A 27,865-nucleotide genomic window follows, 5' to 3' on the forward strand; every position below is an offset into this window, starting at 1 on the left:
GTGAACTTTGAATTTTACCATGCAAACACCCATTTCAATTAGTGTGTTTTGCAACATTGCACCTTTAAGAAGAGGTCTGCTACATGTCATGTCGTTTGTAGAAATCATTATTTGCCAAATAGATGGTCGTTGGGTGCTAAGCTGAAGTTACTAAGAGCCCACTCAAAGGGATGTATAGCGTTCTTTGCAATAGTGGTATTGATTTTATTAAGTTTGTTATGCTCAAACGCTAGTTGTTACTCCACTAATGCTGAAGGGCTAGGTAGTAGTGTTGTGCTTCTTACTAGTACAATTAGCATTGCTATTTTGTGCTAAATAGTGCTACTAGTAGTTGGTGTGGTGCTCAGTAGCACTAATAGTAGTTGGTGTATCGAGAAAGTGAAGGAATCCCCCCCAACCCCGCCACTTTGGTTCTTGCTTGGACGACAGGGATTCCATCTCTTCGTAGTATCTGCATAGCCTCTCCGCTGCTTCTAGTGCTTCTTATCACTATTTTAACTGCTTTTTAGCACTAATATATGCTTACTAGCACTACTAGCAGGGTTGGTATGGCTTAATAGCAATACTAGCACTACTAACTACTTGATACCACTACTCGCACTATTATGAACAAGGCTTCTTAGCAGTACTTGCAATGGTACTAGTGATTACTAGCATTATTACCAACGCTTTTAGGCAAATGAGTTCAATATGCTTTTGCTTGCAAACAACATGCTTATCAGCACAAAAAGTGTTCAAGCTAGCCATGCAAACATAACCTTGATCACAAACCTATAACCACATCACAGACCTCTTCATTAAATGGATAGATGTAAAAAATAACCACCTTGAGAGGATTTCATCACATAGGCTCAAGGACTGCGCATCCTGTGTGTAGTTTTGGATTTTAAATGCATAGGAGAAATCTATTAGAGAATCACCTTTTCACACATGGTATACATCACACGGACCCTACAATACAAAATTGACCATCAAGCTCTTGCCGTTTGCAGTAAAAAATTATGGAACCTCAGATACAAAGCCATGATGCTCAAAAATGATATGATACCTACTGCCACCATTGGCCTCTGCTTTCTATTACTTTGAACCAGCCCTCTACATTTCTGGAACAAATCGACTGCTCATGAGATGCTCTCGGATGGTGCACACATAGATGCCATACCATGCCATTATAGCTTTGTGTGCGCTTTGAATTAGCCTGCTTACAAAGATGATTGCACTGATAGCACTGATTGTATCATTCAAGCCCCAAGATATCGTGCAAGGGCCTGTGGTAATAACAACGGGCACCCTCAATTGTGTCATGTCTTTGTATGCAAACCTCCACAAAAATGTGAGTCGCAAGCCATGACATGATAAACCATTCTCGTCATGTGAGCATATGTGTTCAAAACATTGAAAGAATCGCCAGAACCTAGCACAGACTATGCTGGTTTAAAAATTGTGATGATGGTTCATCAAAAACCAGCAAGTCAGCTAGTCATTAAACAGTCCCACATGGTAAGAATAACTGCCACTGGACTCTTGTATACACTCAGATAACATTCCATTCTGCTTTCTATACAGATATGTGAAGAAAAATGAGAGGAGGGGTTCACTCCTGTGTGATGGTGGTAGCCTCATCCATCTGGCTACTTAATTCCTTGCTCTCTGCCTCTTCTTCTCCGAACGCTATTCTGAAAATCTCCGAGTAATGGTCCACAAAATGCACTTCAAACCCTTCCTTGATGTGTGGCAAGAGCTCATCAAAGTCCGGCTTGTTCGCCTTGGGAAAAATTAAAGTTTTGACTCCACTTCGCCTGGCAGCAATTGTTTTCTCCTTAACCTGCATAAAGGATTGAAATCCATGTTACAAAGCTTCATTAAGCACATTCAATTAATGCTCCCAAGCATTCACAGGAACAGATCTTACATACCCCTCCGATTGGAAGTATGCGGCCAGTCAAGGTGACCTCCCCAGTCATGGCCACATCCTTCCTGACATGCTTGCTCATGGCCACAGACAGCAGTGACGTGATCATGGTGCAGCCTGCACTTGGGCCATCTTTTGGTGTGGCTCCTGCGGGCACATGCAGATGTAGACTTGTATTCTTGAAGAAGGTATTCAATGGATCCTTTTCTCGCAATATGGCCCTGGACACTGTGTGAGCAATTGAAGCACTTTCCTTCATTACATCACCAAGCTGGCCTGTCAGTTGCAGAGAGCCTTTACCGTCTCCTTGATCAATATGTGTTGTTTCCACATACAGAGTCGAACCCCCCATAGCAGTCCAAGCCAAACCCATAACCACTCCAATAGGAGTTTGATCGTATATGCGGTCGCTTTGAAAAACTGCATTACCAACATACTCTGACAGGTTTGACTCATTCACAACTATTTTTTTGACATCTTTCAATATTTCCTCCATTGAAGGCTCCTCAGGAGTCACCTGCAAATTCAGTTTACTTCTTTTTGTGAGTCAAGGCCACACTAGACAGCCATAAATTAATGAAAACTTACACAAATGCACATTCCGTACATGAAGCTGTGTCAAAGTTCTAATGCACAAAGCAGTATAGGTTTTGGGAGCTAACACGGTGATAGCAATGCTGGCTTTATTACTGAGGTTACACCAGACGTGTCTTGGGCAAGGCCCAGTGTGAAAGGACCTATTGTGCGCTTTGTATAAAAAAGGTGCTTTTGCTGGTTCTCAATGCCTATGTAAGTGAGTGAATTGCTCATAATCAGACAACTCCAGCTGGGAGGATTCCCAAGACATTGGGACCCAGTCAGGCCAATATCTAGTTTTAGCCAAACACCTGGACAGTGTGCATTAGAGATGCTCTGGCCTCAGGATTGGGGGATGCTCCAAACGGAGCTATGGTGGGTGGTGAGCTAGCCAGCAACCTGTAACCCAATCTTTGCATGGATTACACCTATTCCTCACTCAAATCAGTCTTGTTTCAATCCCCCTCCTGCAAGCAGGTGAATTGACCACCTCCACTTTCCACTTGGGGGACCACACGAGCTGACAGAAATGCATACTCCACCTAGGTTGACCAAAGGTCATGGATCAATAAATGTGACATTGAACCAGGAGGGAGGAACTTGCCCCATGGAGTGATGCAACCAGCAGTGACTCAGTTCTCCTGTAGAATAAGGATATATCCCACACGGTGGGGAAAGAAGGAACTTGCTCCAGTAAAGTGGAGATAACAAGCTGCTCATTCCACTTTTAATCCGCCTGTGTGTTTAATGGCACGTGCAGCGGGTAAACAACTTGAGCAGGACCTGCTCCCCTTCAAAGTGGAGATAAGAAGCTGCTCAAAGTGAGCCAATGGGGGAAGAGATGCCAAGCATATCTGTTAGTCCGGCATATTATTGAAGGAACTTGGAACATGTGGCAGAGGGAAGATGCAATTAACCAGCTCATAAGATGCAAAGAAAGTTCAGGAATGTGAACTTTGAGACTACTCACAAAGGTTCAAATCATCCACCATAGATTGTGGGCTATGATAACCCCCCTCACCTCATCAGCACCCAAGAGTAGGTTCAGGTTCATGCATACAGATCTGTCACCATAGTTGACAAATTCATAGATAACTGTCACACTGAGCTTGTATCACTTCTCAAAAGGTGACAGCCATGATGAAGGCTAGCACTAAAGAGAAACACACACACGTGCGTGCACGCACACAGTAGCTGGTTGGGAAATTACACCCCTTTGGATAGAAAGAATTAATATAAACCAGCTGGCCGCAACTTGAACAGGGCTTTACTTCAGCATATTTGTTGACACTAACCACCTAGGTGTAGACGATGGCTGTCACAACCAGAGGTTTACAGCAGCATGTGATGGCTAAACAAGAAAGGGTGGTTGGCAACAAACCGCAGGATAGCAAGCATCCACAACACGTGTGTGTGGCTGAATATATTCAAAGAGAGGAAACAGATAACCTTCTCTTCCAGTATCTCTGTTGGCTGTTCAAAGGACTCTGCTGACTTTTCCTCTACAGCTTCCTCGGGACTCTCCTTCAGTTTCTCAGTTGAAGAGTTTGATTTTTCTTCAGTCATCTGCAAACATACATATTCTTAGCTCCAAAACTAATGACTAAAACAGCATGAAGCACATCAACTGTAGAAAAAGAATAATTTGACCCTCTTCTAGTCTTCCAAAATCAAATATGTGAGGGTTAGCAACAAGATGTATAGATGGATTAATTAGGCTTTGGACTTGGCATCATGCAGGATGTTCCAAGTGTACCAACTAGCTAATAACATATGCACTCCTTGCCAGGGACAAGGAATAGATTCTAAAAGCAGCTACTCATATCTGGACTGTCGCCCCCACACTCTATGGATCATCTAAAGCATCCATCCCTGCCTTGTTTATGTTAAAGGGGGTATAACCATTAGCAATGATGAGTATATAGAGAAGAGAATGCCCATGAATTATGAATAGCACAATGGTTTCTCCCACCAAGTATACCCCTCATTCATTGCTCAAGAGCAATGAGCACTGCCTATTTTATATAGGAAAAATTTAGCAGCCTTCCAATTGAAAGCTGGTCCAACAGAGGTTCCCTGGACAAAACCAAGCCTCTCACCCTCTTACTGGAATTTCACCATTGGACGTTGCTTCATGGCAGCAAGCACAACAGTCCCAAACAGAAGTTCCAAAGGTGTCTTAGACCAGCAACCACACACAGAAGGTCTCATGCTATGCCTCACACTGGGCACATGGACATCTGCAGAAGATATGTTACTTGCTTCCATAAATGCTGTTGTATGAAGTTAATATGCTTCTTTGCTTAGATACTGCATGTGAGACTGTGCCCCTGCAACACCAGTCTAGAGACACAAGATTCATGTCCTCTACCATGTTCTGCAAGTTACCGCCACTGGCGTCTCTCTAAAAGCTTAAGCATTAGAACTTTCTAGCAGACCAGGAAGCTTTATATTCTGCAAAAAAAAAACACCTTTTCACCCCAGAGCAACTAAGAGAGAGAAGATAATTTAAATGCAGAGAAGATTACCTTTTCAGCACTTTCTGCTGTTGTACCCTCCACTGGAGCTTTCTCCTTCTCAGGATTTTCTCTTGTTGACTCCTCTACAAGAGATTCTTCCTTCTCTGCACTGTCTTTAGCCAAATCCTCCACTGGAACTCTCCTTTTTCTAACTCTCTCTTCTTCTTCAGAACCATGTTTTACCACCTGCAAGGAAAAAGCCTTTAACATTGTAAAGCCTTGATGATAAACATGAATATGTCATCATGCCACACGCATAGGATAGGGTAAATTCCAACACTTCACATAGCAAAGGGCACATGCTTGAGCACCATTATGGATAAAACACAATCCTCCCAAGTATACCTGCCCTGGTATTGATGATTTTTCTGAGATCTCCCTCTCTGGACCTTTCTCCTTCTTGGGACTCTCTCTCGTAAACTCCACTACAAAAGATTCTTCCTTCTTTCCACTTTCTTTGGCCAAATCCTCCACTGGCACGCTCCCCTTTTTCACACTCTCTTCTTCTTCAGAACCGTGTTTTAGCACCTGCAAGCAAAAGCCTTTAACACTATAAAGCCTTGATGATGACATGATTATGTCATCATGCCACATGCATAGGATAGGGTAAATTCCAACACTTCACGTAGCCAGAGAGTACATGCTTGGGCACCATCACAGATAAAATGCAATCCTCCAACTGTACCTGCCCTGATATTGTTGATTTTTCTGAGGTCTCCCCCTCTGGACCTTTCTTCTTCTCAGGACTCTCTTTTGTTGACTCCACTACAAGAGATTCTTCCTTCTCTTTGGCCGAATCCTCAACTGGAACTCTCCCTTTTTTCACACACTCTTCTTCAGTACCATTTTTTACCAACTGCAAGGAAAAAGACTTTAATGATGACGTCATCATGCCATATTCATAGGTTAGGGTAAATTCCAACACTTCATAGCCGGGGTCACATGCTTGAGCACCATCATGGATAAAACACAATCCTCCAACTTTACCTTCCCTGACATTGTTGATTTCTCTGGGGTCCCCCCCTCTGACCCCTTTGCTGCCTTTGGTTTGATAGGTTTTGATACACACTCTTCTTCTAGAATCACCTCAGAGACCACCACTGCAGATTCAGCAGGTTCAAGTGACTCTTGGCATTCCTCCTCAACAACCAGCAACTGTGAGGTCCTCTTTTGCTCGTCACCAACAATGTCAACTGCTGGTTTCACAGAATTCTCATCCGACCCAGTGGGCACTTCAACAACCTTCATCTTCTCACGAATCTCTGCATCTTTAGAGACTAACTTCAGAGCAATCTGCACCCAAAGAAATTACACACAGCAATTCACTAAACACCATAAGAAGCATTTAATTTTGAGCTAGAATAACCCAAAACACAATCATAAGTAAACCTTGCGATAAATCTTCTCGATGTGCTTCTGAAGGCTTCTCACTCCAGCCTCCCGGCAGTAAGTCTCTATCAGCACATTCAAGGCAGGTTCCGTGATTGTAGCCTGTAGGACCAATCAGGGCATAAATGCCATGACTCCTCTATTAGCAAGAATGCAACCAATGTAATAAGCCCGCTTACTTGCTCTGGTTTGATACCACATTCCGAACGTGCAGCAGGCTCCAAATAGTCCCTTGCAATGTGCATCTTTTCATCGCTTATATAGCCAACAAGCCGGATGACCTCCATGCGGTCCAGCAATGGTCCTGGAATAGTTTCCACCACATTTGCTGTGCAGACAAAAAGAACCTGATGCATCCAAACGTACTCAGTGTTATGCAGCAAACTGTAACTTCCACAATGAAGCATACAGTCACAAGAACTGAGATCTAAACTGCTTACTTTCGACAGATCTATTGGAACATCCAGGTAGTGGTCCAGAAAGTTGGCATTCTGTTCTGGATCCAGAAGCTCTAGAAGCGCACTGGCAGGATCACCAGCATGTCCTCGTCCCAACTGCATAAGTCAGCATAAATACGCACGTGAGCTGCTGCATAAGTCAGCATACATAAGTGAGAAATCTATGTGGAGTAATGCCAATACTCCTTGCACCATCCACAAAACCTCACCTTATCGATTTCATCAATAAGTACAAGAGGATTGGCTGTGCCAGTTGACTTCAAGCACTGCACCATTTTTCCAGGCATGGCACCCACATACGTTCTTCGATGTCCCTGAATACAACAGAAGACAGAGACAGACACTAAAGAGCTTGACACAAGAACTGCATCAAAGGAATGCTATAACTGCTCCTGAGAAAAAAGCTAGTACACAACAAAACTTGAAACTCGACCTTAATTTCTGCGACATCGCTTAACCCTCCGACTGAGAAGCGAAAGAATTTGCGATTCAGCGCTTTCGCTATTGATCGCCCAATACTTGTCTTGCCCACACCAGGAGGTCCCGATAGACAAATTATTTTACCTACATAGAAACAGAAAGAAAACACTTGAATCAACCATCTATGAGAAGCTTATATGAAGTTGAAGCCTGTACAAATTTTGTACTGCTGAGCAGAGAAGAGTGTTCTTAAGCTTGGGTTAATCAATCAACCTCACTAACTCAAGCATCAAGCAAGGCATCTCTAGGGTGTGAAGAATGTCTCGCTCTTGCAACTGATCCAAAGCTTTGATAATACTACACAAAAAACTCACCCTCTCACATAAGCAGTAGGAAAATTGAGCATACCTTGAACAGTTCCCCTCAACTTCCCGACAGCAATGAACTCCATGATCCTCTCCTTAATATCAGAGAGACCATAGTGATCTTCATCTAGAATCTTCTGTGCCCTCCTGACGTCGAAGTTTTCCTTGCTGCCCATAATACAAGGTCATTTAGGCTCAAATGAAACAGACAGGTAATAATTATCATATAAGATAGAGTTGTGGGCAAAGTGTGAACCTGTACTGGCCCCAGGGTATGGAGGTCAGCCAATCAAGGTAATTTCTAGTAACATTGAACTCACTGGAGCTCGCCTCTAAAATTTGAAGCTTGGTCAACTCCTCCTCAATGACTTGCAAGACATGAGTGGGGCATCCATTTTTATAAAGATCCAACCTTTCCCTAAACTTTGCTGCACTCCAAATCCACCAAAAGACAACAAACAAACAAGATCTTCAGAATTTATGGATGTGTTTGCATCGCTTTCCATGTCGATATGGGTTAGCGGCATGTATACAAGGGAGGAGTTAAGCTCACCACTCAAAGCAGTCTTATCATCGGCCTCCAGCCCTAATTCCTGTAAATGCAATTAGACTAAATGTATTAATAAAACAGTTTCCCACAAGAAACCATCTGCATACATGTGTCCACAAGTTACAACAGCATGTGTGGGCATGCGCGATACGCGCACAGGTCTCTTACCGATATGTCCTCGTGAAAGCATTACCTTCTTTATGGCTTTGAGTTGCTCCATAAGAAGGAACCGCCGTTGCTCTCCACTTATCTTCTCTTCGATAGCTTTTGCAATCGATGCCTACCCACATGGAACCAGTCAGATTTGCACCCCAACAAAAACTCCTTAAAATTACAAGTCTTTAATCAATCCTAAGATGAGTAATATTGCCTTTACACACAAGGTCCACAAAACACCGACAGACAGGTGATATGTGGGTTTGATTTCCTGCCCCTGAGCAGCTGGCCACTGCTCAAGGTAAATCAGATTATCTGAAAGCACCCTTTTGTGCAAACACAAACAAAACACAATGCCCCATTTCACTCCAAACGCATTTCTTTTCTCAAATCACCCAAAAGTGTCAACATGTACCTGTAACTTGTAGATATCCAGATCCTTTTTCAGAAGAGTCAATGCCATGTTCACCCGCTTCAATACCTGAATTCAGCAGAAACCCTAAAGCAGTAAGCATTAAGAAATCTTTTCTTGAGACTTCAGAATTTTCATGAGATTTCTCATGAGCAAACATACATCCAACTCTTCCAAGCCCTGTTGCTGAGTAGCTCCATCAGCTGTTGACAATCCAATACCACAGTCACCAACTTGAGGTGGATACAAAGAGCCTCCACTCTGCCGCACAAATATATAGAGCACCATATGAGTGTCTTCTTCTTGAGGGAAGACTGGCTCGGTACCACTAGGGTTAGACATTTTCTTGAGGAAAAATACCTGCAGAAACTGGCTGATTCCCTCCCTGAAGAAAGGACTTAACATCATCAAACTTTGCATGGTACTAATTGCTTCAAAAAGAGTTGCCTTCAGAACATCATTGTCAGCATCGAAAGGCTTGTCCTGTGCACCACATACCACCGTAGTTAAGCATCGATCTTGCATTCATATACCCACATTACAAACTAAATATTAATGCACAAATATGTATCTGTATTAGCATCTAACAGAAAACCATAGGGGTGTATGAGACAATAGTATCCTATACCTTCGTTGGAATTTATCCAGCCTTACAAATTGGGAGAATTATTGCACTAATTTAACAACAAACAAACACAAGCAAGGAAAACAATAGAAAAAGTTCTGCAAACATTTTAAAAAAATACAAATTTCTGAAAATTTAAGGTTCAACTCATATAGTAATTACTAAAACAAACCAAAGGGTTGAAAAACAGAAAAAGAAAACAAAGTTATAGGCACCCCGCTGGAGAGGGGGGGGTGGGGGGTGGGGGTGGGGGTGGGGCAAAGGGTCTACAAGACCAAAAGTGTTAAAACGTGTCCATGAAATGATTGAATCATGGAAAAAAAATACAAAACCAAACTAGAGCTGAAAGAAAAAACAGCTGCCAGTTGTATAATGATACAATGTGAGGGGATAATAGTGGGTCCTCGACATGTATGACTGCATATACTATTGACAGAGCGATCCAGGTGCAGCGAGCTAGATGCTTGAGATCGACTGGTCCAAGGAGATGCTCCACCTGACAGCTTAACATCTGAGAGATCCTCTAGAGACAGGGAAGTGCCCCTCCATGTGGAGAATCTCTAGGGAGACGCCCGAGAGGCGTAGTGGAACCTGGACTGTCAATGTGTGCTGCCTGGTCTGTCGAGTAGGGGCATCCGGGTCACAGCTCTCTTCACAGCGGGGTCGTGATGGAGGGCTGTGAGGTATCTGGAGTTCACATTTGTGCCTTTCTTTGCATAGCTGATCTCTGTGGCAAACAGCTCCTTCCAGTAGAGTCCTGGGCATCCTTTGTCTACATAATCAATGACCCAAGACAATGGGAAAATCCCTCCCTGAAGAAGGCCTTGAATCTCATAGTACACTGGGCATCTGAAAAGACAGTGCTCCTCCATCTCGACCTCTAGTGAACAGAATCGGCAAATCATGTTTTCTTTGGCAATGCCCTCTGCTCAACTAGTCTGCACCCTCAGGCGATGTGATGATCTGATCTCGCCGATCCTCATGGCATGTGACATGTGCCTGTGAAGATAGCCCGGCTTTTGAATGAAGACATCCTCCTTAAGCCTCATTAAGTGATCCCAGAAAAGCTGCCTTTTCATAGGAAGCTGCAGTGGATCCAGCCATGTGACATGGGTCTCCAGTCTAAAGAGGTCAGCTTGGATAAGTTGGTTAATGTTATGGCAGGTGAGAGGAAATAGTGGTGCATCCAGATTGTAACGGAATGGGGGAGGCGATCCATATGAAGGCCATGTGAGAGAAACCACTGTGTAAACATGGCATACCAAACCCTGATCGGTCCCGTCTCATATAGTCGCCTAGATGAGTCCTAGCCGGAAGGAGCCTGTCTGTGTCAAAGGTGTAGCTGCGGTATATGAAGGTCACTGTCTAGAAGAGGGCATCAACTACCAAGGGAGTTGCTCCAAACTCTGCAAGAAAATGGAGCGAGCATTGAAGGCTTACTCTGAATCATCCGTGAAAACATCATGACTTGCAATCTCTCTATCCTCCTCGAGTCATCCTCCCCAAGAACTGGTCCCCAAAAGGAGGCACACTGTAGCAGATGTACAAGTGTGAAGGCTCCTAGAAGTGAGCCTAGAGGCACTGTCACTCCAACCACTTAATCAAGTACTCATCATAAGAACTTCGTCTTGAATGTTTAGTACACTGATTGAGAACCATTTCTGGTTCCTTAGGAATATATTCAGCTTGCTCTTCTCAGATTAGTTCTTGTAAAGGAACCATCTCATCCGAGTCACCTAGCTTCTCTTTCAATCTAGAGACATGAAAGGCTGGATGAGCTGTAACACCACGGGGAAGTCCTAAGTGATAAGCAACATCAATAATCTTCTTTGTGATCCCTAGCTGCCTTGGTTGGATCTCTGCTCTGCCTTCTTATGAGCAGGAGAGTTTTTGTAGCCCAGTGGGCGTTTTTTTAAACTAATGAAAGGATCTTTTCTCGGGGGGAAAAAAAAAAATCTTCTTTGTGATCCTGACGGTCCACAAAACCTAGAAGATAACTTGTAATGCTTACCTGTACACACAGTCTTGGAATCTTTTGGAATTCTCAGATACACCCACATGCCAACGTTCGGTACTCTAGGAGATCTCTTGGTCCAAGTCATGGTTGGGGTTAGCAAGCTTAAGGAGGCTCTAAGGGCTTCATTGTGTAGAGAGAGAGAGAGAGAGAGAGAGAGAGAGATGATTGCGCAACTCAATAATGTTGATTGATGTGATATTTTTGATACACCGAGTATCTGAACCACTATAAGAGTGGGTTCACACCAAAACACACACATAACACATAGGTGAGTGTTCACACCCTTTTTGGGGATCTACACACACATGCACACATACATTGGTGGACACACATACACGATGGGACACAACGTACACACGTGACTCCGAATCCCAACAAACCCCCCCCCCTTTAGAGCAAAGGTGGAGCGACATGAGAAGAACCTTCAGTATGATGATTTAGGTTCTATGACTACAATCACGTGACACAAAAGAGCACAGTGATGCCAACACATGAACTTTCATGTGACACCTGATAAAGAGCTTGAACATTCATATGCCTACATTAGTTCAACCAAAAACAAACCCCCCCTTACTAAAAACAGGGATCAACATGGAAGCGGAGCCTTGTATAGAAAACAAGGCTTACAAAAAGAAAACACACACAAGATTATTTATCAGATTTTGGGCGACATCCCGGGCAGAGAACCCTTGACTCACACATAGACACATAAACATGGAGGTGGTCTTCAAAAGCCCAGATGTAATCTTCTTTTGAGAAAGAAAAAGCAGTGAAAGCTTTTTCTGATGATGTAGACACATAAACATGGAGGTGGGCTTCAAAAGCCTAGACATAATCTTCCTCTGAGAGAGAGAGAGACATTAGAAAAAGCAATGAAAGCTTTTTCTGATGCTGTAGTAGAAGTTTCTGGCTTGCCCGAGGCGTCTTCAATTTCTTCATCTTCATCTTCAACCTCAACAAACTGAGTTGGGGTCGTTCTTTTCTTGCTCTTTAGCCAGACACTTAAAGCATCAGTCTTAAATATGACCCAGCTTCTTGCAGAAGGTGCATTTGAAAGTTCTTCCTTTGTTTTTGTCCTTTTGGAAGCTCTAGATGGTTCGACGTCTCGTTAAGGGGAAGGCCTTGACTTGGGGACGGGAGCTCCAAAATAAACCTAATACTTGGCAGATTTCGAGAGAGAGTTTTGGGAAGAGTTCCTACACGTGGAGGATGAGTTTGATATAATGGCCAAGTTTGCAAACTTAGACATGAAGAATTCGCCTTTTGACCATACGTACAACGCTTTAGAGAGTCGCAGTCTCAAGCAAGGCATATGGATGCTACGACTTTGTGTGTATTTTTTATTTGAGGATTAGCCCGAGATCACAAGCTCCAGGTGAGAAATAACCACAACAAAACATTGGAGGATGCCATCCGGTATGCTAGGATTTATGAGGAGACAGTGGCTAGCTAGATTCAGAAGAACGTCTCTTAGAAACCTCAAGCCGCAGAAACCTCTAAGCATGCTTCCAAGCACATGTAAAAGTTTATTTTTGAGAAGGCTCCACAAAACCAAACCTAAACTTCAGGTGAGGAACACAAGCACCAGCAGACCCTTCAAAACATTAGGGAGGACAGGTGTTTTACATGTAGTCAGAAGGGCCATTTGAAGGCAAGTTGTCCGAGGAGCAACAGCAAGGGAGCTCATTTGAGCGAAGTAACAAGTAACCCTAAAATTTCTTCTGTTGATGCTATTATTTTAGGTCAGAGTGCTTGCCTGGAATGTGTTTTCAATATGGCAATTTTGGCCCTAACAACCTAATACGTACGTGCGGGTCAGTGTTAGGGGAGACTGCACATCCTTTTTGACCCTAGTAGCAGTCACAACTTCATTAATGCTAAACTTGTGCAGAAGCTAGGGGTGAAGACGCAACTAAGAAATCAAGTGTATTGTGTGAACCCGGCAGCAAGACCTCGAAAGATCTGGGACAGGCACATGTCTCTTTTTTTTTTTTTTTTCCCCCCCCCCCGGGAAAAGGATCCTTCTATTAGTTAATGAGAAAACGCCATAAGGCTACAAAGCTCACCTCGCAAGGAGGGATAAAACACCGTGAACTCCTGAGCTCCACCCCCGTGGCTGGCCGCTCTCTGGGGGGGGCTACCTAGTAGTACATGTGGGAGGTGAGAAAAGCCAGACTGGAGGCCTGTAGTGCCAAGTGACATCCTCGCCCCTCGCGGTGAGGAAAGGGCCAGGGTGCCAAGTGCGGAGGAAAGCCTTGCGGCGCCCTCTCATGCGATCCGAGTCGCCCTGGAGTTTCCCCCAGTGTCCTCTCAATGTGTGAATGATGTCCACCCAGAGGGCCTGTATGACCTCCGCCGGTGGAGTCGCCTGGCGGTCAATGGCCTCCCTGCATCGGGCTCTCCATATGTGCCAAGCTGTCATGCTGCTGATCATCTCCCATCTGTGCCCGACCCCCTCCTGAGGGGCTGCCGATGAGAAGTCTGGCGTCGGAACCACCGCCATCGCCGTGTCAGAGACCTGGATGGTCGCGCTGCCAGGGACGTCCTCATATCCAAGGGCCGGGCCGCTGTCCGTGGCCCAAGCCACCGCACCCCACGTCACCAGCATCTCACCTGGTGAGCCTGCAAAAACCATCCTGAGAGCGCGCTGCCAGACCTGCTGAGCCTGTGGGCAATCCCATAAGCAGTGCCGCTGCGACTCCTGTGCATGGCCGCACCGAGGGCAGGACGCTGGGTGTCTGCCAAAAGCTAGCCATGCCCCCACAGCCAGTCCTCTATGCGCTGTGAGCCAGAGAAAAAGCGTCACCTTCCGGGGCCGGAAGCTGGCCCAAAGGCGCTGCCAGAAGTCCCTAAGAAAGGCAGGGGAGAGCCCCTGTCGCCGCCAATGCTCGGCCGCCGCCGGGGTGCTCGCTATCCTGTGCCTCTGAATCCGCCGCCCCAGCCTCGCTGTGTACTGAAAAAAGGGGATGCCTGGGCTGGTAGGGGCCAAGTAGGGATCTCGCCAAAACCACTCACCTGGATCCCACTGAAGGCGAATAAGAGGCCTGCTGTCCCAAGCCCATAATCTCCAAGAACAGTCCTCTCCTATCGAGGCCGGTGAGGGGTCTACATGCCACTGTCTCTGATGAAAGCCGACCACCCGCACCCTCTGAAGAATACAACCCTGGAGCCCATCCAAATCTAGTCGTGTCCTCTGAAGCTGGCCACCCTCTCCCACCTCGAAAGTGAGTGGGGCGACTCTCTCCGCTGTGCCGCAGACCGCTAGAAGGATCTCATGCCGAGTAAAGACACCCATCCACTGTGGAGGTGGAGGGTCCTGTACTGGGGTCCGCCACTCCCGGGGGATGGCCGCCTCAATGTCCTGTCTCATCAACTCTCTGCCCCTCATCCCACTGAGTCTCCTCTCCTGGGCCTCTAGAGGCAGCTGCTGAAAACATATCCAGTCGTCCAGGGACTGGGCTGGGCCGGAGCTCAAAGGGCCCCACGACACGTGAGACCGCGATCCAACCATATGGCCACTGGGAAGTCGAATCAAGGGGTTCCAGATCAATGGCTGCCTCAGGCGCTCCTCATCGGTGCCCGGAGGAGTCTGGAAGAGTGACGGCCTCAGATGCGACCAGGCCCTCAGAAGGCTAGCTGCAAAACGCTCCTCGAAGCCAAGGCCCACTCCTCTGGATCGCTGCTCTGTAAAGATCCACCTAATGCTGGGGGTCCAGGGGCCGCTAAGAGAGGGGGTGCGGCTGAGCATCCTGGAAACAAGAAACTCCTTCCACGGCTCAGCGCCTGGCAGGAGGCCACGAACTACCAACTTGCCAAGCAATGCTCGGCTTTGGCAAATAGGATCAACAATGCCCAGGCCGCCTCTCTCCCTCGGCTGAGTGATCACCGCCCATGCCACCTTGGCCCTGGCGGGCCGCCCGTCGCCACCGGACCAAAGAAAGTTCCTGATGAGCCGCTGCACCTGGCCAATGCATGCCCGAGAGAAGGCCCAGCAGGAAGTGATGTACCACATAGTAGCAAGCAGAACCTGGTTGGCCACGACTACTCGGCCAGCCAGAGATAAACGAGCGGTACTCCAATACAGAAGCTTCTTCCGAATGCTCAGAAGAAGGGGGGCTATCTGCTGCTCCGGAGATATGTCAATGCCCACATAACATCCCAAATAACGCACTGTAGTGCCAGGGGGCAGCCACTGAAAACCGTCAACTGGCCTCCAAGTCGGGGGGGGCATAGAGCTGACCCACAGCCCACACGACTTGTGCCAGTTGATCAAAGCGCCCGAAGCTCTGCAAAACCTGTCCATGGCTAAGGCGAAGCGGCGGAGGTTCTCCTCACCTCCCTGAAGATAGACAGCAGTGTCATCCGCAAACTCCGAGTCTAGGAGCTCCTCCGAGGTACGGATGGGAAGCTGGAGGCCCCGCAAACCTGTATCCTGTGCCGTCAAAAAAGTGCTCATGGCCTCCGCCACAAAAAGAAAAAGAAAGGGCGCTAAGGGGCACCCCTGCCGCACCGAGCGCGAGAGCTGGAACCTCTCTCCGCGCACGCCCTGTATCAGCACCTGGCTATGAGCCGATGAGTAGAGTGCAGAGACCCCACGGATCCACTGAGGGGGGAAGCCCATCCTCTCCATAGTGCCTTCCAAGAAGGCCCAGTCCACCCGATCATATGCCTTCTCGAAGTCGAGAAGGAGCACTGCCAGATCCTCCTGTCGAAATCTAGCCAGAGCCGTAGCCTCCCAGAAGGAGAAAATGTTATCCAGAATGCTCCTATCCTGGATGAAGCCAGTCTGCGTGGAGTGGATGATGTCCGGAAGGTGAGGCTGAAGCCGCCTGCTGATCGCCTTAGCTAGGACCTTGTAGGCCGTGCCTAGCAAGGTGATCGGTCTCCACTGTCTAATCTCCAGTCTGTCTCCTCCCTCTTTGGGGATCAAGTGGATCAAGCCCTCAGCCATGCTGTCCGGCATGACTCCAGACTCCATAATCTCCTGGAATGCCAATCTGAAGCCCCTGTGTAAGAGGCCCCAGTACCTCTGGAAGAAAGCCACCGAAAGACCGTCCTCTCCTGGGCATTTGCCCCGAGGTAATGCCTGAAGAGCCTCCTCCAGTTCCGTATCCGAGAAGGGGGAGAGAAGGGAGTGCTGTAAATGGGCCGGCACAACCGGTCTCGTGAAGCTCCAGACTGCCTCCCGAGCCTCTCTCACCCTGTCATCTGCTGGCTCAGCAGAGAGAAGGTCCCTGTAAAAATCTGTGGCTATAGCCCGAACCCTGGGGGGATCCACCACAACCTGGCCATCAGCCTGCCGGAGACGCCTGAGACCCTCCCGTCTGAAGCGAGGCCCTGTCGCCTCAAAGAAGTCTCGAGTCACTCTGTCCCCAGTCTGCGTCCAAAAGGAAGCCCGAGCATGGAATCGGAACTCCACCCTCCTCTCCTCGATGGATCTGATCTCCGTGCGAGCTGACTCCATCTGCTCTGAGATCCAAGGGCTCGTAGGATCCCTCTCCTGGAGTCTCTGGAGGGACGCTAGACTCCTCCGTAGGCTCCTCTCCTGCTCTCTGAAAGCCTCCAGCCGGTCCAAGGCAGCCTGTCTGAGCATCTGGCTAATCTCCTGCAAGCCACTGGCAAGATCGCTGGCTGCCGATCCTCTCCTGAACTGCAGCTCCTGCCAGACCTGCTCAACTCCGATCGCGATCTCGGGCTCCTCTATGAGACAATCTGGAATCCGGACGCTCTGGCTCTGCTCTCCTCTCGTGGGGTCCTCAATCTGGAGAAGCACTGGATAGTGATCTGAAAACGAGGAGCCTGCAAGTATGCCCACTGTGCCACCTCTAGCACAGGCCCACTCATCAATGTAAAACCTGTCGATGCGGGATAGGTTAACCCCTGTGGCCCGTCTATCCAAGCGCGAGAAAGATAGGCTCCCCTGCAACCTGCCAAACTCCGGGAGAGTCCACGGATCCTGGCCTCTCACCTGAAGCACTAGTTCCTCCCAGGCAGCTAGCTCCGGCCCATGAATGGTCTCCTGGCTGCCCCCCATCCTGTCCTCTGCATCCTCCAGCATGTTGCAATCCCCTCCGAGGCACCAGTGGTCTGCCAAGGGGAGGGACTGCCTAATGGTGCTCCAGAACTCGGCTCTCCCGGTCGCCCCATTGGGGGCGTAGAAGTTGAGGAAGCCAATGCGGTCTTCCCCAACCCGAAGGATGATCCACTGCGCACGACCCTGGACCAGAATGCCAGAGTCCACAACTTCAGATAGAAGCTGCTCGCTGACTGAGATGCATACTCCACCCTGGTTCCCCTGGGAGCCATATGCCGGTGACCAAAAAGTGTGACTCCTGCCTGGCAAGATCTTCCCGCAGGTGCGGGTACGCCCCGCAGAAAGGTGGTGCTCCTGGATGAAAAGGATATCGATGGGTCCTCCAACGAGAGCCCTCTGGATCTCCTGGCGAAGTCTGCCCCGGCCAATGTAGCAGCGATGTCCACCGAGACCCTGGATGTTCCATGAGAGGATCCTCATGGATGAGCTATGGCAAGTGAAGCAGCCTCCACTGGCTCACCCCTCTCAGCCGGCCCGGATGATCTGCCCTCCACTCTGTGAGTCTTGGGCGCCGGCTTGGAGGGAGAATAATCACTGTCTGTCCGGGTGCGGAGTCTCTCCAAAAAGAGGGTGACCTGTCTCTGTGTCCAGCCCCACTCCGCCTTCGCCCTGTCCAGGGCATAGGCGTGAGACCAATCCTCTGCATATATGTATCTAAAGGTAGGCTGCACCCTCGGGGCGGCATGGAGGAGAATCAGAAGCACCGCCTCAACTGAGGTGTGGACCGGATCCGCCCGCCAGTCTCCTATACCAAACAGGCTCATGCGGGCTGAGTGTAATCGGGTCTGCAATAGGTCCGTGAGCCCCAAGTCACTGAAGTGATGAGAAAACTCCAGTATCTGATCACGCAAAACTTCCTCTACAGAGTTGCAATCCCATGCTGTGTCTGGGGCAACACTGAGAGGAAAGGAGAAAGCCACCATGCTGCTCACCACAGAGGGAGAACGAGAGGGATGGCACACCACGCAAACTCGCAAGGGCGCGACCAGTGTCTCGAACGGGCCAGCATCCAGCTGGAGGCACCTGAAAAAACCGTAATCCACTGGTAGCCCCATCACTCGCGGGGGCCCCCCAGGGGAGGCTGGAGAGAACTCTGTGGCGGGCGAGGCGAGGATCGCCATCTCCACCGGCCCGGAGTGGCGGTGGAACAGCCGCTGGACTGTGCTCTGGCCTACCCAGCTGCGCTGCCCCGGGGCAGTGGGTGGTCTGGCGAAGTATCCTGGAGAGGCCGAGGGAGGGATGGGGGCTCGTGGCGAGGAGGGGGGAGAGCGAGGAGAGGATGGAGAGGCATCTGCCAGAGGATAGGTGTCAGGGGGGGCCGCCGGGGGAGGCGGGAGAGGGGGGGCTGGGGGGGGAGAAGGAAGGGTGGAAGGAGTGCTCTCCGGGTGAGGGGAAGGGGAGCCGGGGGTCGAAGAGTGCGGCCCAGGATCCTCAGGAATCTGCTCCAAGGAGGGTGGGGGGCCCCCCGCGGGGGGAGGTGGGAGCGGGGTCTCCACGTGGGAGGCTCCACCAGCGGCCTCAACGGGCACTGAGTCTGAATCCTCGTCCATCAGGGTGGGACCTGCTGGCCGCCTATCCCTGACAGGAGCATAAGTGCGGATAGGTGCCTGTGCGCCAGCCGGAGTCGCCTGTCCGCCAGCCTGTGCTGCCTGCTGGCGTCTGCGACGACGACGGTCCCTGCGGGCCGGGCGTTTCCGCCGGCGAACCTCCTGCCATCCGCCAGCCTCCTGGGACTGCGCGGCATCCTCCGCCGGGGCCTGCTCGTCAGATGATGGCGCCTGCTGTGACGAGCCAGGGATGTCCGGTCTCTGAAGTGGATGGCCACCCCTCGGGTCTCCTGCAGGGGGTCCGGAGGCGGCATAACGTGAAGGATGAGCCCCCTTGCGGGGACAGGCGCGTGCGAGATGGCCCATCTCCCGACATATGTAACACTGGCCGGGGAGGCCCGAATACTCCACGCGCTGTATCATATGTCCTCCAGAAAGACAAGGGAGAAGGATCGTCTTCGGGAGGGACTCCGGTGACGGAACCACAACCCGAATGGCCGGGAGTCCTGCTGCCCGAGCAATCACTGAAGCCGCTGTCTGAGGCGTCTCCACCACCTGCCCGAACGCCTTGCCAATGGATGACAAGAGGGGCAAGTACTCCCTACGGAGTCCAGGAAAACAGATAGTGACGGGGAAACCTATCGCGCCTGCTAGCGGGTCAGAAGCGGGGTCGAAACCATGAGTCCATCGCGCCAGGAACGCCCGGGAAGAGCGGAGGGCAATGGGGCTCCGAGCCAGCACCATCTGAGCTGCCTGTGGGGACTCGAAATCCACCTGATAGTAGCCACGTCCCAAAAAATCCACGCTGACGATCTTGGCGGGCACGCCAACAAGGCTGCCTTGCAGAAGGTCGCGAAGCTCTCTCCGCATCGGACGGCTACCCACTATCTTGCAGACCAAGGAGGAGGCCTCAAGAGCGGAAACTGTGGAAACAAACAACTGAAGATCTTCAGCTGTGAACTCCAGACGGAGACCGGAATCGGCAGGGTTAGTCGGAGCGGCTTCCATGGAGTCCTCCAGAGGGAAAAAGCCAGAAACCGGGGTCACCAACGGGAGGGACACAGCCCTGCGAGGAAAAAAGAGAAGCGGCGGGTTACAGGATAGCGGGGGCGGGGCGCGGGGGGGGGGGGGAGCTGAGGCGGGGAGGAGTTAACGGTGGGCGGAGGGGCGGGACGGAAGGGAGGAGAAAGAGGGCGGAGGGGGGAGAGGTGGCGAGGGAGAGAAGAGAGGGGGAGGCGAAGGATGATAGAGGCGGAGGAAGAAGGAATGGGGAAGGAAGTAAACGGCGGGGGGAGGGGCGGGGAATGCAGCGAGGAGGGAGGCGAAGGAAGAGAAAGCGGGGGAGGAAGAAAGCGAAGAAGAGGAGGGAGGCGGGGGAGTGGAGGCGGGGGGGTGAAGGCGGGGGAGAAACGCGCAGAAGGCGGTGGGGAGGCGGCGCAGAGGGGTGCGATGAGGAAGGCGGGGGAGAGGGCGGAGGAGACCGCGGAGGGCTGGCGGGGGGGGAAGGTGAAGCACGATGGCGAGAAGCAGCGGGGGGGGGGGAGAGCGGAGCTCGCAGGCGAAGCGCAACGTTAAGTTTTTGGACAGGCACATGTCTCAATTATCGATATCTACTCAGAGTTATACAAAGTCCCTAGATTTTCTGATTATGAGTCCATGTTATATGGAAGATGCTCTAGTATGTCTGAAGGGTGATTTTGCAATCCCACCCTCTATTTTGTAAATTCAACAAGACTTCGTAATATAATATTTTGTTATGAAGTGTTTTAATGTGTTTGCCCTTTCCTCTCATGATAATTGTGGATAATAACGGTTAAGTTAGATGTTCGGGGACACGAGATTAGAAAGCATCAATGCGAGGTTTCGTAGATGTTTTCTCTGTTGAGTCACAATATGGTCTTCTAGCTGAACGGTTGGTTAATCATAGGATTGTTTGGATATGAGGGTCTCAGCCTGTGAGTGTTACACCCTACAGGATGAGCCAGCTGAGGGACGGCAAGATTGAATATCTTAGGTTTTGGGACAGATCGCAAGGTGAGGGAGCTCCATTAGGACGAAAGTCCTATGATACTACTGAGCATATGGTTTTGGCAATAACTAGAGTATGTTTAGTAGGAGTACAGTTAAAACCCAATTTCCCTCGGACTTTAATAGCTTGAAGTATAAACAGTTGTGGTGCCTGATAGTTAGAAGTCTCTAAGAGGGACGTATGATGTCCCCTAGGTACGAGGATTTACTAGATCCTCGAAAGGATGGGATTATGTTACGGCTAGCAGATATTTGTCTCGGTGATTTTAGGTTTCTGATTCCATGAGGAGTTAGAGGATTAAAGGATGGTTTATATTCTTCAGGGATCTGCTGAGAAGGTTATTTATGTTTTTATCTTGTTTCCACAGTCATATGTTGGAGGAGGAATAACTTCAATTGAGTTGGTTCCTTGATACGTGGCTATATAGATTTGATAGACAGGTATAAACCTGATTTCGAAGACAATTGATGCAGGTACCTGGTTTCTCCTTCATTTATTTCCAAGAGTGGAAATGTTCTAAGCGGAGAGGAATGTTATGTACCTTACACTAACCCTTGGGAGCAGGGACTAATCCAACAAGATTAGGAGAGTCCTAGGATTAGGGAAAGCAAGCTTGGATGAGTAGCTAGGGTTCAATATTAATAAATCCAAGGTTATTGGCTATTTATGACTAGACTGTTATTTATCGTAGCAATAAACACTATATAAGTGAGTCTTGGGTTATTATTGATTTAGTGTGGTCTGGACTTAGACCAAGAGGCTTACTCCTACAGCCTACCATGGACGTGGAGGATTGTAACTCGCCCGAGAAGCGTGGGCGTGGGTGTGCTTCCCTTTGACCATGAGCACAATTAAACATTTCCGCATTTCACCACAACCATTAAACAATCCATAAAGCTGAAAATAAAAGTTGTACAACTGATACCACATAGAGGCCAGAATGGGCCGACCCCCCTCCTTGGAGTATTTCATCATCCAAGGAGAAATATAACATGTACAAGCCTTGAGGGCTTTACTCTCCCCATGGGAGATGTCGGATTATCCATATACAATCATAAACCTATCCTTCATCCACTATGGCTATCCAACATGTCCTTCCATAGGCGCACAAACATGTATAACAGCCCACATGGCTCTTCCATACGCGCATAAACTTGTATGACAGCCCATATAGCTCTTCCACGAGCACATAAACCTGTAAACCAGCCTATGTGGCTCATCCATGAACTCATAAACCTGTATAACAGCTTGTATGTCGCATCCATGAGTGCCCAAAACCTGTAAACCAGCCCATGTGGTTCATCCATGAGCACATAAACTAGTATAACAGCCTGCATATGGCATAAAACCAGAAATTTCAGCAAGCTTTAGGACTGTTTTGCTGAAAAACAGCCATCCGAGGTGTGCAAGATGATGCAGAGTAGTGAAAATCATCTTCCCCAAGCTGGATATGGCTATGGTGGGCTTAGAAATGACAAGAAATGCTGAAAAATCAAAGTTTTCAGCCTCCAAAAACTTGCTTGAAGCTCAAACTCGCCCAAGAGATAACTCTCTCATATTCAAATAAGCAAGAAATTGCTACAATGCCATGTGTAGAGCTGAATTAACAAGTGTGAGGACACTTGTCTCACTTTTATCCTCTTATCTGCCACGTGCCCCAAATCCAAAGGCTAAAAATTCCACAAGCTTTGGCTCCAAAAATATCCCAGATGATAGCTAATTTCACAATGGCGCTTTGGCAATACTCGATCTGTGTCGAATTCTGGAGGTAATAAATTCCATTGAAGATTGCCAAAAATAGCAACTTTTGCTAAAATTTAAGAGATGACCTCTTCGTGTTCCACCACATGAGAAATACATGTAAGCATCATGTAGAAACCTATTTCATTCCCCAATCCCCAATGTCGCGTCAAACGGATGCTACTCTCCACCGGCTTCCATGCTTACACATGCAAAGACCAAGCCGAGAAATAGAAGACCGATCGACCGTGCATGCAGATGTAGAACGTTCACTGAATTTGGACACAGACGTCAAGTCCCTAGCATACTAGATTCCAGTCTACTAACACTTGGTGTAGACATAGTCCCCTGACAACAAGGTGTCAGTCGACATGAACCTTGGCGTAGACATAAGTCCCTACCATCAAGGTGTTAGTGCACATAACCCTTGGCATAGACATAAATCCCATGCCAACCAGGCGTCATGTCCACTCTACCACTTGCACTCCGTGTTGGTACTATGACCACACACCTTGGAGGAGAGGTGGGCTAGTGTGTAACATAAAATAAGAATCACTCACAAGCATAGATATCCTGGTGCTCCATAAACATTTCTGCTACACATAGTTTATAGGCATTTCGGCCACCAATAGTTTTACAGGCATTTCGGCCGCCAATAGAACTCCTCGATCCATGAGATAACCATGAGTCCCAGAAGTCCAATGCATCCCAAATAAAGGGAGCCAAAAGCATAATCCATCTCAATAAAGGGAGCCATGAAAAGAATTCATCCCATTAAAGGGACCCGTAAGTCCATAAAGCCATCAAACTGAAGAATGCAAAAGATGACCATTGAGGACCAACTTGACTACTCAAGTGAGCAAACGTACTCTGCAAGGATTATCTAAGAGGCTACTTCGATATCTAGCGTCTGGAGCATCCGCCTTGTTTCTAAGAATAACTCACAAAATTCTTAGAGGTGCACTTTTGATAACATCCTTATTTCCTATTGATGAGCAATCAAAATCTATTTTTTTTATTAGTCTTAATATCGTTTCATAAATTTGTATATAAATATAAAATATCTTTACATAAATAAATGTAAACAATTAATACTAATTTCAAATACTTGATATTAATTTTGCATACTTTTCATTGTGCAAATTATAAAATGTTGTCATAATTGAACTGCAAGTCTGCAATAGATATTTGTTCAAGCAAGTCAAACCATCCTAAATGATTTTGAAACGACTGTCACAACATTAATTACATTGTTACAAGCTTTGCGGCTCTGTAACAAATCATTATCCTCCACTTTCATCAATGAAAGTGCTCATCTAAACCCAGAATGGCACATTTCTCTATGATTATAGTTTTAACAAGAGACTTGTGCCACCTTCCCACCATACTTCGTGTATGGTCTTTTACTTGTTCTTTTTTTTCCACTCACACACGCACACACTTAATAAGCATAGCACTATTTACTCCATCGACAACTGGTATTAATTAACATGTTCATGTGTAAGGAGTTGGTGAGAGGATTCATACGTCAGAGCATCTACCTCGTTCTTAATAGCTATTTTCCAGATTTTGACAGGTGCACTTTTGATACCTTTGTTCATGAGCAATCACTATCAGTTTCTCTTACAGCAGTCCTGTCTTATTCCATTATGACGTCTATATTTCAATACTAAGAATGAAGCATCAACTGGATAAGCTCAAAAAAAATTTCTCTACCCCAAAAACGATATAGTCTAGCTATGATCAAGATCAGCAATATAAATTTTCAGCAAGCTTGCAACAAGAAATCACAAAAATTGATAGTAACTGAGAAACCACAATCACAGTTGCCCAAGCATACTAGTTGAATCTAATGAAGCCTAAAAAATTATTATACATCGCCAAAATGTCATGAACCAACCAGCTTACTAGGACCAAACTTGAAAGGAGAATGCTGCAAGAAGTACAGCCACAAACAGCTGCAAAGCTACATATCATACAAGCCCTAACTACAGCATGCAAAAGGAAACTACTGACCTTGACCCATTCTACAGATGCGATTAGGGGATCCTCTGAAACCTGTAGAAAAACATAACAATACATATTTAGAACAAGTTCATATCACACAGCCAACGTCACCAAAGTGCTCAAGGTACTCCACTTGAAAACTCACTATGCCCGTCAAGCGCAGCCGGACGTGTCCCTGTAAGACCACTTGTGGTGGATTGAACATTCTGGTCACATTTTTAACCTGAAAAATCAGAGAGTACCCCCAAAAATGATTCAAACATCTACACTTTTGATGCTCCATCAAAAAGCCTAACATCTGCAGGTACCAATGACTGCACAACAGCATAAAGCCAAGGACCCATACCTTGCAAAGAGTACCATACTCATACAGCTGCTTGTATAAAGCAACTCCTTTCAACTTATCCTCCTCCTTGGTCTCTGCCTCACTTATCCATGAGGAAGGCACCCCAGAGCGAAGTTGTGAGGAGTCCTTTATAAGAAATGCACCAACAAAACGCTTGTCGGCTGCCTTATCTTCCAAGATCTTGTCTAGCAACTTTGAGTCCTAGCTTACACAAAAGCAATATAGTCAATCAGAAGGACAGTAATGCCTTCACAAACCTATAGAAAATCAACCACTTGCTATTGTACAGGCCAAAAAAAAGTTCATATATAATTCAGAGAATATCCCCAAACCAATACATGAATGCGTCAAGATACTCTTAGCATCCAGCTACCATACAAGTGCTGAAAGTCCCTTGGATAAAAATATTTTGGTTCCTCAGTGCGTGGTCCTCTCTAAGTCTGCCTGCACAGAGGTGCATGCAATTGTACAAGCGTGTTCTCATCACCATTTACCCTTGTGAAACATGCACACTTCCACATAGGAGTACCACAAGGTATATGACTAACATGTACCGAGATTTGAAGTACGCAAATCATCCCACTTTACATCAATGAGTTGGCAAGTATGGAGTGTAAGTCGTGATAAAGGCGAAGAGCTCTTTGTATTGCGTCAAAATACTCTTAGCACATCCTAGCTACCATACAAGTGCTGAAAGTAATGAGCTACACTACCTTTTCTTTTATACACATAAACATGAGAAAACAAAGAGTAGATATAGGACTATGCCTAGATTTTGTATAGACACTACCTAACTGGAGGGAAATTTCCAAGAACCAAGTCAATAATGTCGAATAAGCTACCCTATTGCAAACTTATCAAATGTGTCACCGGTAGGGACATGACCTCTCGTTTGGTATCGACACACCACAGCTTTTGGCAGGTATTTCCTTGCCACGGGAGCTGCCCATGGCCTCATGTAATATAACAGGATGGCCAGATGGCCTTCCTCTAGCAGTCTCATATGTTTCCCATATGGCAGAGGCTCTAGCACAGTGTATTACTTGATGGGATCCCCGGGTTTCCCATATGGCAGAGGCTCTAGAGCAGTGTATTACTTGATGGGATCCCCGGGTTTGGCAACTCGAATCCAGGACATCACCAACACTTGGTGCCAATCACACACCTCTCTCTTTTATCATATTTGGTACCGCACACCACCCACTATACTCATCTCTCATTACACACAAATTCACTTTCATCACCAGTTAGACTCAGTGTATCATAACCACATCTATCACCAGCTTTGTGAGCTTGACTCCTCAATACTGCTCTCTACCCTCACATCCCAGCTAACCACCATCTTGCAGAATTCTGCCCAAAGCCCTTTCTCCTGCACACACCGCTCCACTGCCAAACCCCCTTGTGGATTCATGCCCTAAAACAACTGGTATGATGACCAATGTTGGACCACTCGCCTCCACCTCCTGCAAGAGCAAGCAACCAGAAAAATCGCTACGCGCAACGCACAACAGATTTTCCATTGCCTTACTCAACACAAGAAGCCAGCATTTCTGGTCAAACATAAGAATAAATTGTACCAACTTTTCTTGAGAGCAGATTGTAAGGAGGCCTGGCACAGACTTTGGAGCACCGACCGCCCACACCCATCACTAACCCCCTCATCTGGTACACAAACGGACAAAAACTCTATATCATGTATGCAGCCAACCGGTCCACATCATCAACCTTCTTCACTACATCTAATGTCATTACAGCCATACACAAGCTCTGAAACGACATGCCCAAGACCATGAGGGATTATTGGTGAAGCACACTGCACATGCATCTGACACCTTGCCCATCTCTCGGCACAAATGTTTATTAGAGCTTTGTCATAGTTTCGTCCACAAACACCATCACTCCCATCCTCAGAGCTAGGGATCCACCAGATTAAGGAAACTACAGAACTATCATGTTTGGCCACACGTTGGCTAAGCTTTATGGATCTGTGCTAGAGTAAGATCTTAGCTCCTTGGCAGAGATACATGGAAATAGGGCCATAGGCCTGGCAGACTTCCAGCAGACCTACTCCTAATTGGGCAACATTTTCACATAGAGAGCTCTTATTGAGGAGGCCAGGTCCTAGAGGCGCCAGGTTTATTAAAATTTGTGGATTTCTGCAAATCTTTTGACACACGTTCTCCCCTTGCAGACACTGAAACCGGCCTCTGATAGAAAACCAGAGTGCGGTAAGAGCTAACACCTGTCCACTTGTAGTCTAGATGAAAAACCAAACACAGATTGGAGCTAGAGTGCCCAAATCTGAATACACAACGACACCTGTTGGCCCCAAAGCTTGGCGCCCCTTGCGGTATTTCTTTATTCCATTAAAATAATATGTATGGCTGAGTACAACACAAAAACCAGCCAAGAGTTTACACCTGTAGTCCAATCTGACTGCCCACAAATCCTTCTCAGCACAGAGGATCTATGCACACAGATCTGTGTCTTCAAGCAACACACTGTGCCTCCCTCTGATCAGCCAAGTTCACAAAGCAGGCCAGCCATGGGCATACATCTGGCATAACTCATAAGCATGATACATATTCTCAGCTCAACATACATGTACTGTTCAATCCCTGTCTTAATCTCTTGTCAATCTGCTATACTCCTCCTCTCACAAGGAGCCAGATAACACATACCTGTAGCAGACATCAAGCA

The 27,865-nt window shown here is 47.5% G+C and overlaps 1 protein-coding gene across 2 annotated transcripts in view; it reads right to left on the minus strand.

Annotated features, from left to right (window-relative positions):
• Positions 1 to 774: 774 nt before the first annotated feature.
• The window catches only part of LOC147613131 (lon protease homolog 1, mitochondrial-like), a 95,047-nt gene continuing 67,956 nt past the window's right edge, over positions 775 to 27,865 (minus strand). Inside the window, exons 3-24 of one of the 2 annotated variants that reach the window (XM_086782411.1) lie at positions 25,163 to 25,363; positions 24,962 to 25,039; positions 24,826 to 24,867; positions 9,118 to 9,240; positions 8,920 to 9,018; positions 8,761 to 8,826; positions 8,383 to 8,469; positions 8,193 to 8,232; positions 7,896 to 8,067; positions 7,683 to 7,807; positions 7,288 to 7,418; positions 7,064 to 7,168; positions 6,837 to 6,950; positions 6,576 to 6,743; positions 6,397 to 6,498; positions 5,995 to 6,300; positions 5,693 to 5,863; positions 5,353 to 5,535; positions 5,017 to 5,193; positions 3,938 to 4,054; positions 1,917 to 2,429; positions 775 to 1,825 (exon numbers count right to left, since the gene is read on the minus strand). In XM_086782411.1, the coding sequence (XP_086638537.1) occupies positions 1,595 to 1,825; positions 1,917 to 2,429; positions 3,938 to 4,054; positions 5,017 to 5,193; positions 5,353 to 5,535; positions 5,693 to 5,863; positions 5,995 to 6,300; positions 6,397 to 6,498; positions 6,576 to 6,743; positions 6,837 to 6,950; positions 7,064 to 7,168; positions 7,288 to 7,418; positions 7,683 to 7,807; positions 7,896 to 8,067; positions 8,193 to 8,232; positions 8,383 to 8,469; positions 8,761 to 8,826; positions 8,920 to 9,018; positions 9,118 to 9,240; positions 24,826 to 24,867; positions 24,962 to 25,039; positions 25,163 to 25,363 (3,351 nt within the window). In that variant the 3' untranslated portion in view covers positions 775 to 1,594. The remainder of the gene's footprint in view (positions 1,826 to 1,916; positions 2,430 to 3,937; positions 4,055 to 5,016; positions 5,194 to 5,352; positions 5,536 to 5,692; positions 5,864 to 5,994; positions 6,301 to 6,396; positions 6,499 to 6,575; positions 6,744 to 6,836; positions 6,951 to 7,063; positions 7,169 to 7,287; positions 7,419 to 7,682; positions 7,808 to 7,895; positions 8,068 to 8,192; positions 8,233 to 8,382; positions 8,470 to 8,760; positions 8,827 to 8,919; positions 9,019 to 9,117; positions 9,241 to 24,825; positions 24,868 to 24,961; positions 25,040 to 25,162; positions 25,364 to 27,865) is intronic. The other variant, XM_086782412.1, reaches the window with a different exon arrangement.

This window comes from Cibotium barometz, chromosome 44 (genome assembly GCF_041138505.1).
Source record: "Cibotium barometz isolate CiBa-2024 chromosome 44, ASM4113850v1, whole genome shotgun sequence".
NCBI lineage: Eukaryota > Viridiplantae > Streptophyta > Polypodiopsida > Cyatheales > Cibotiaceae > Cibotium > Cibotium barometz.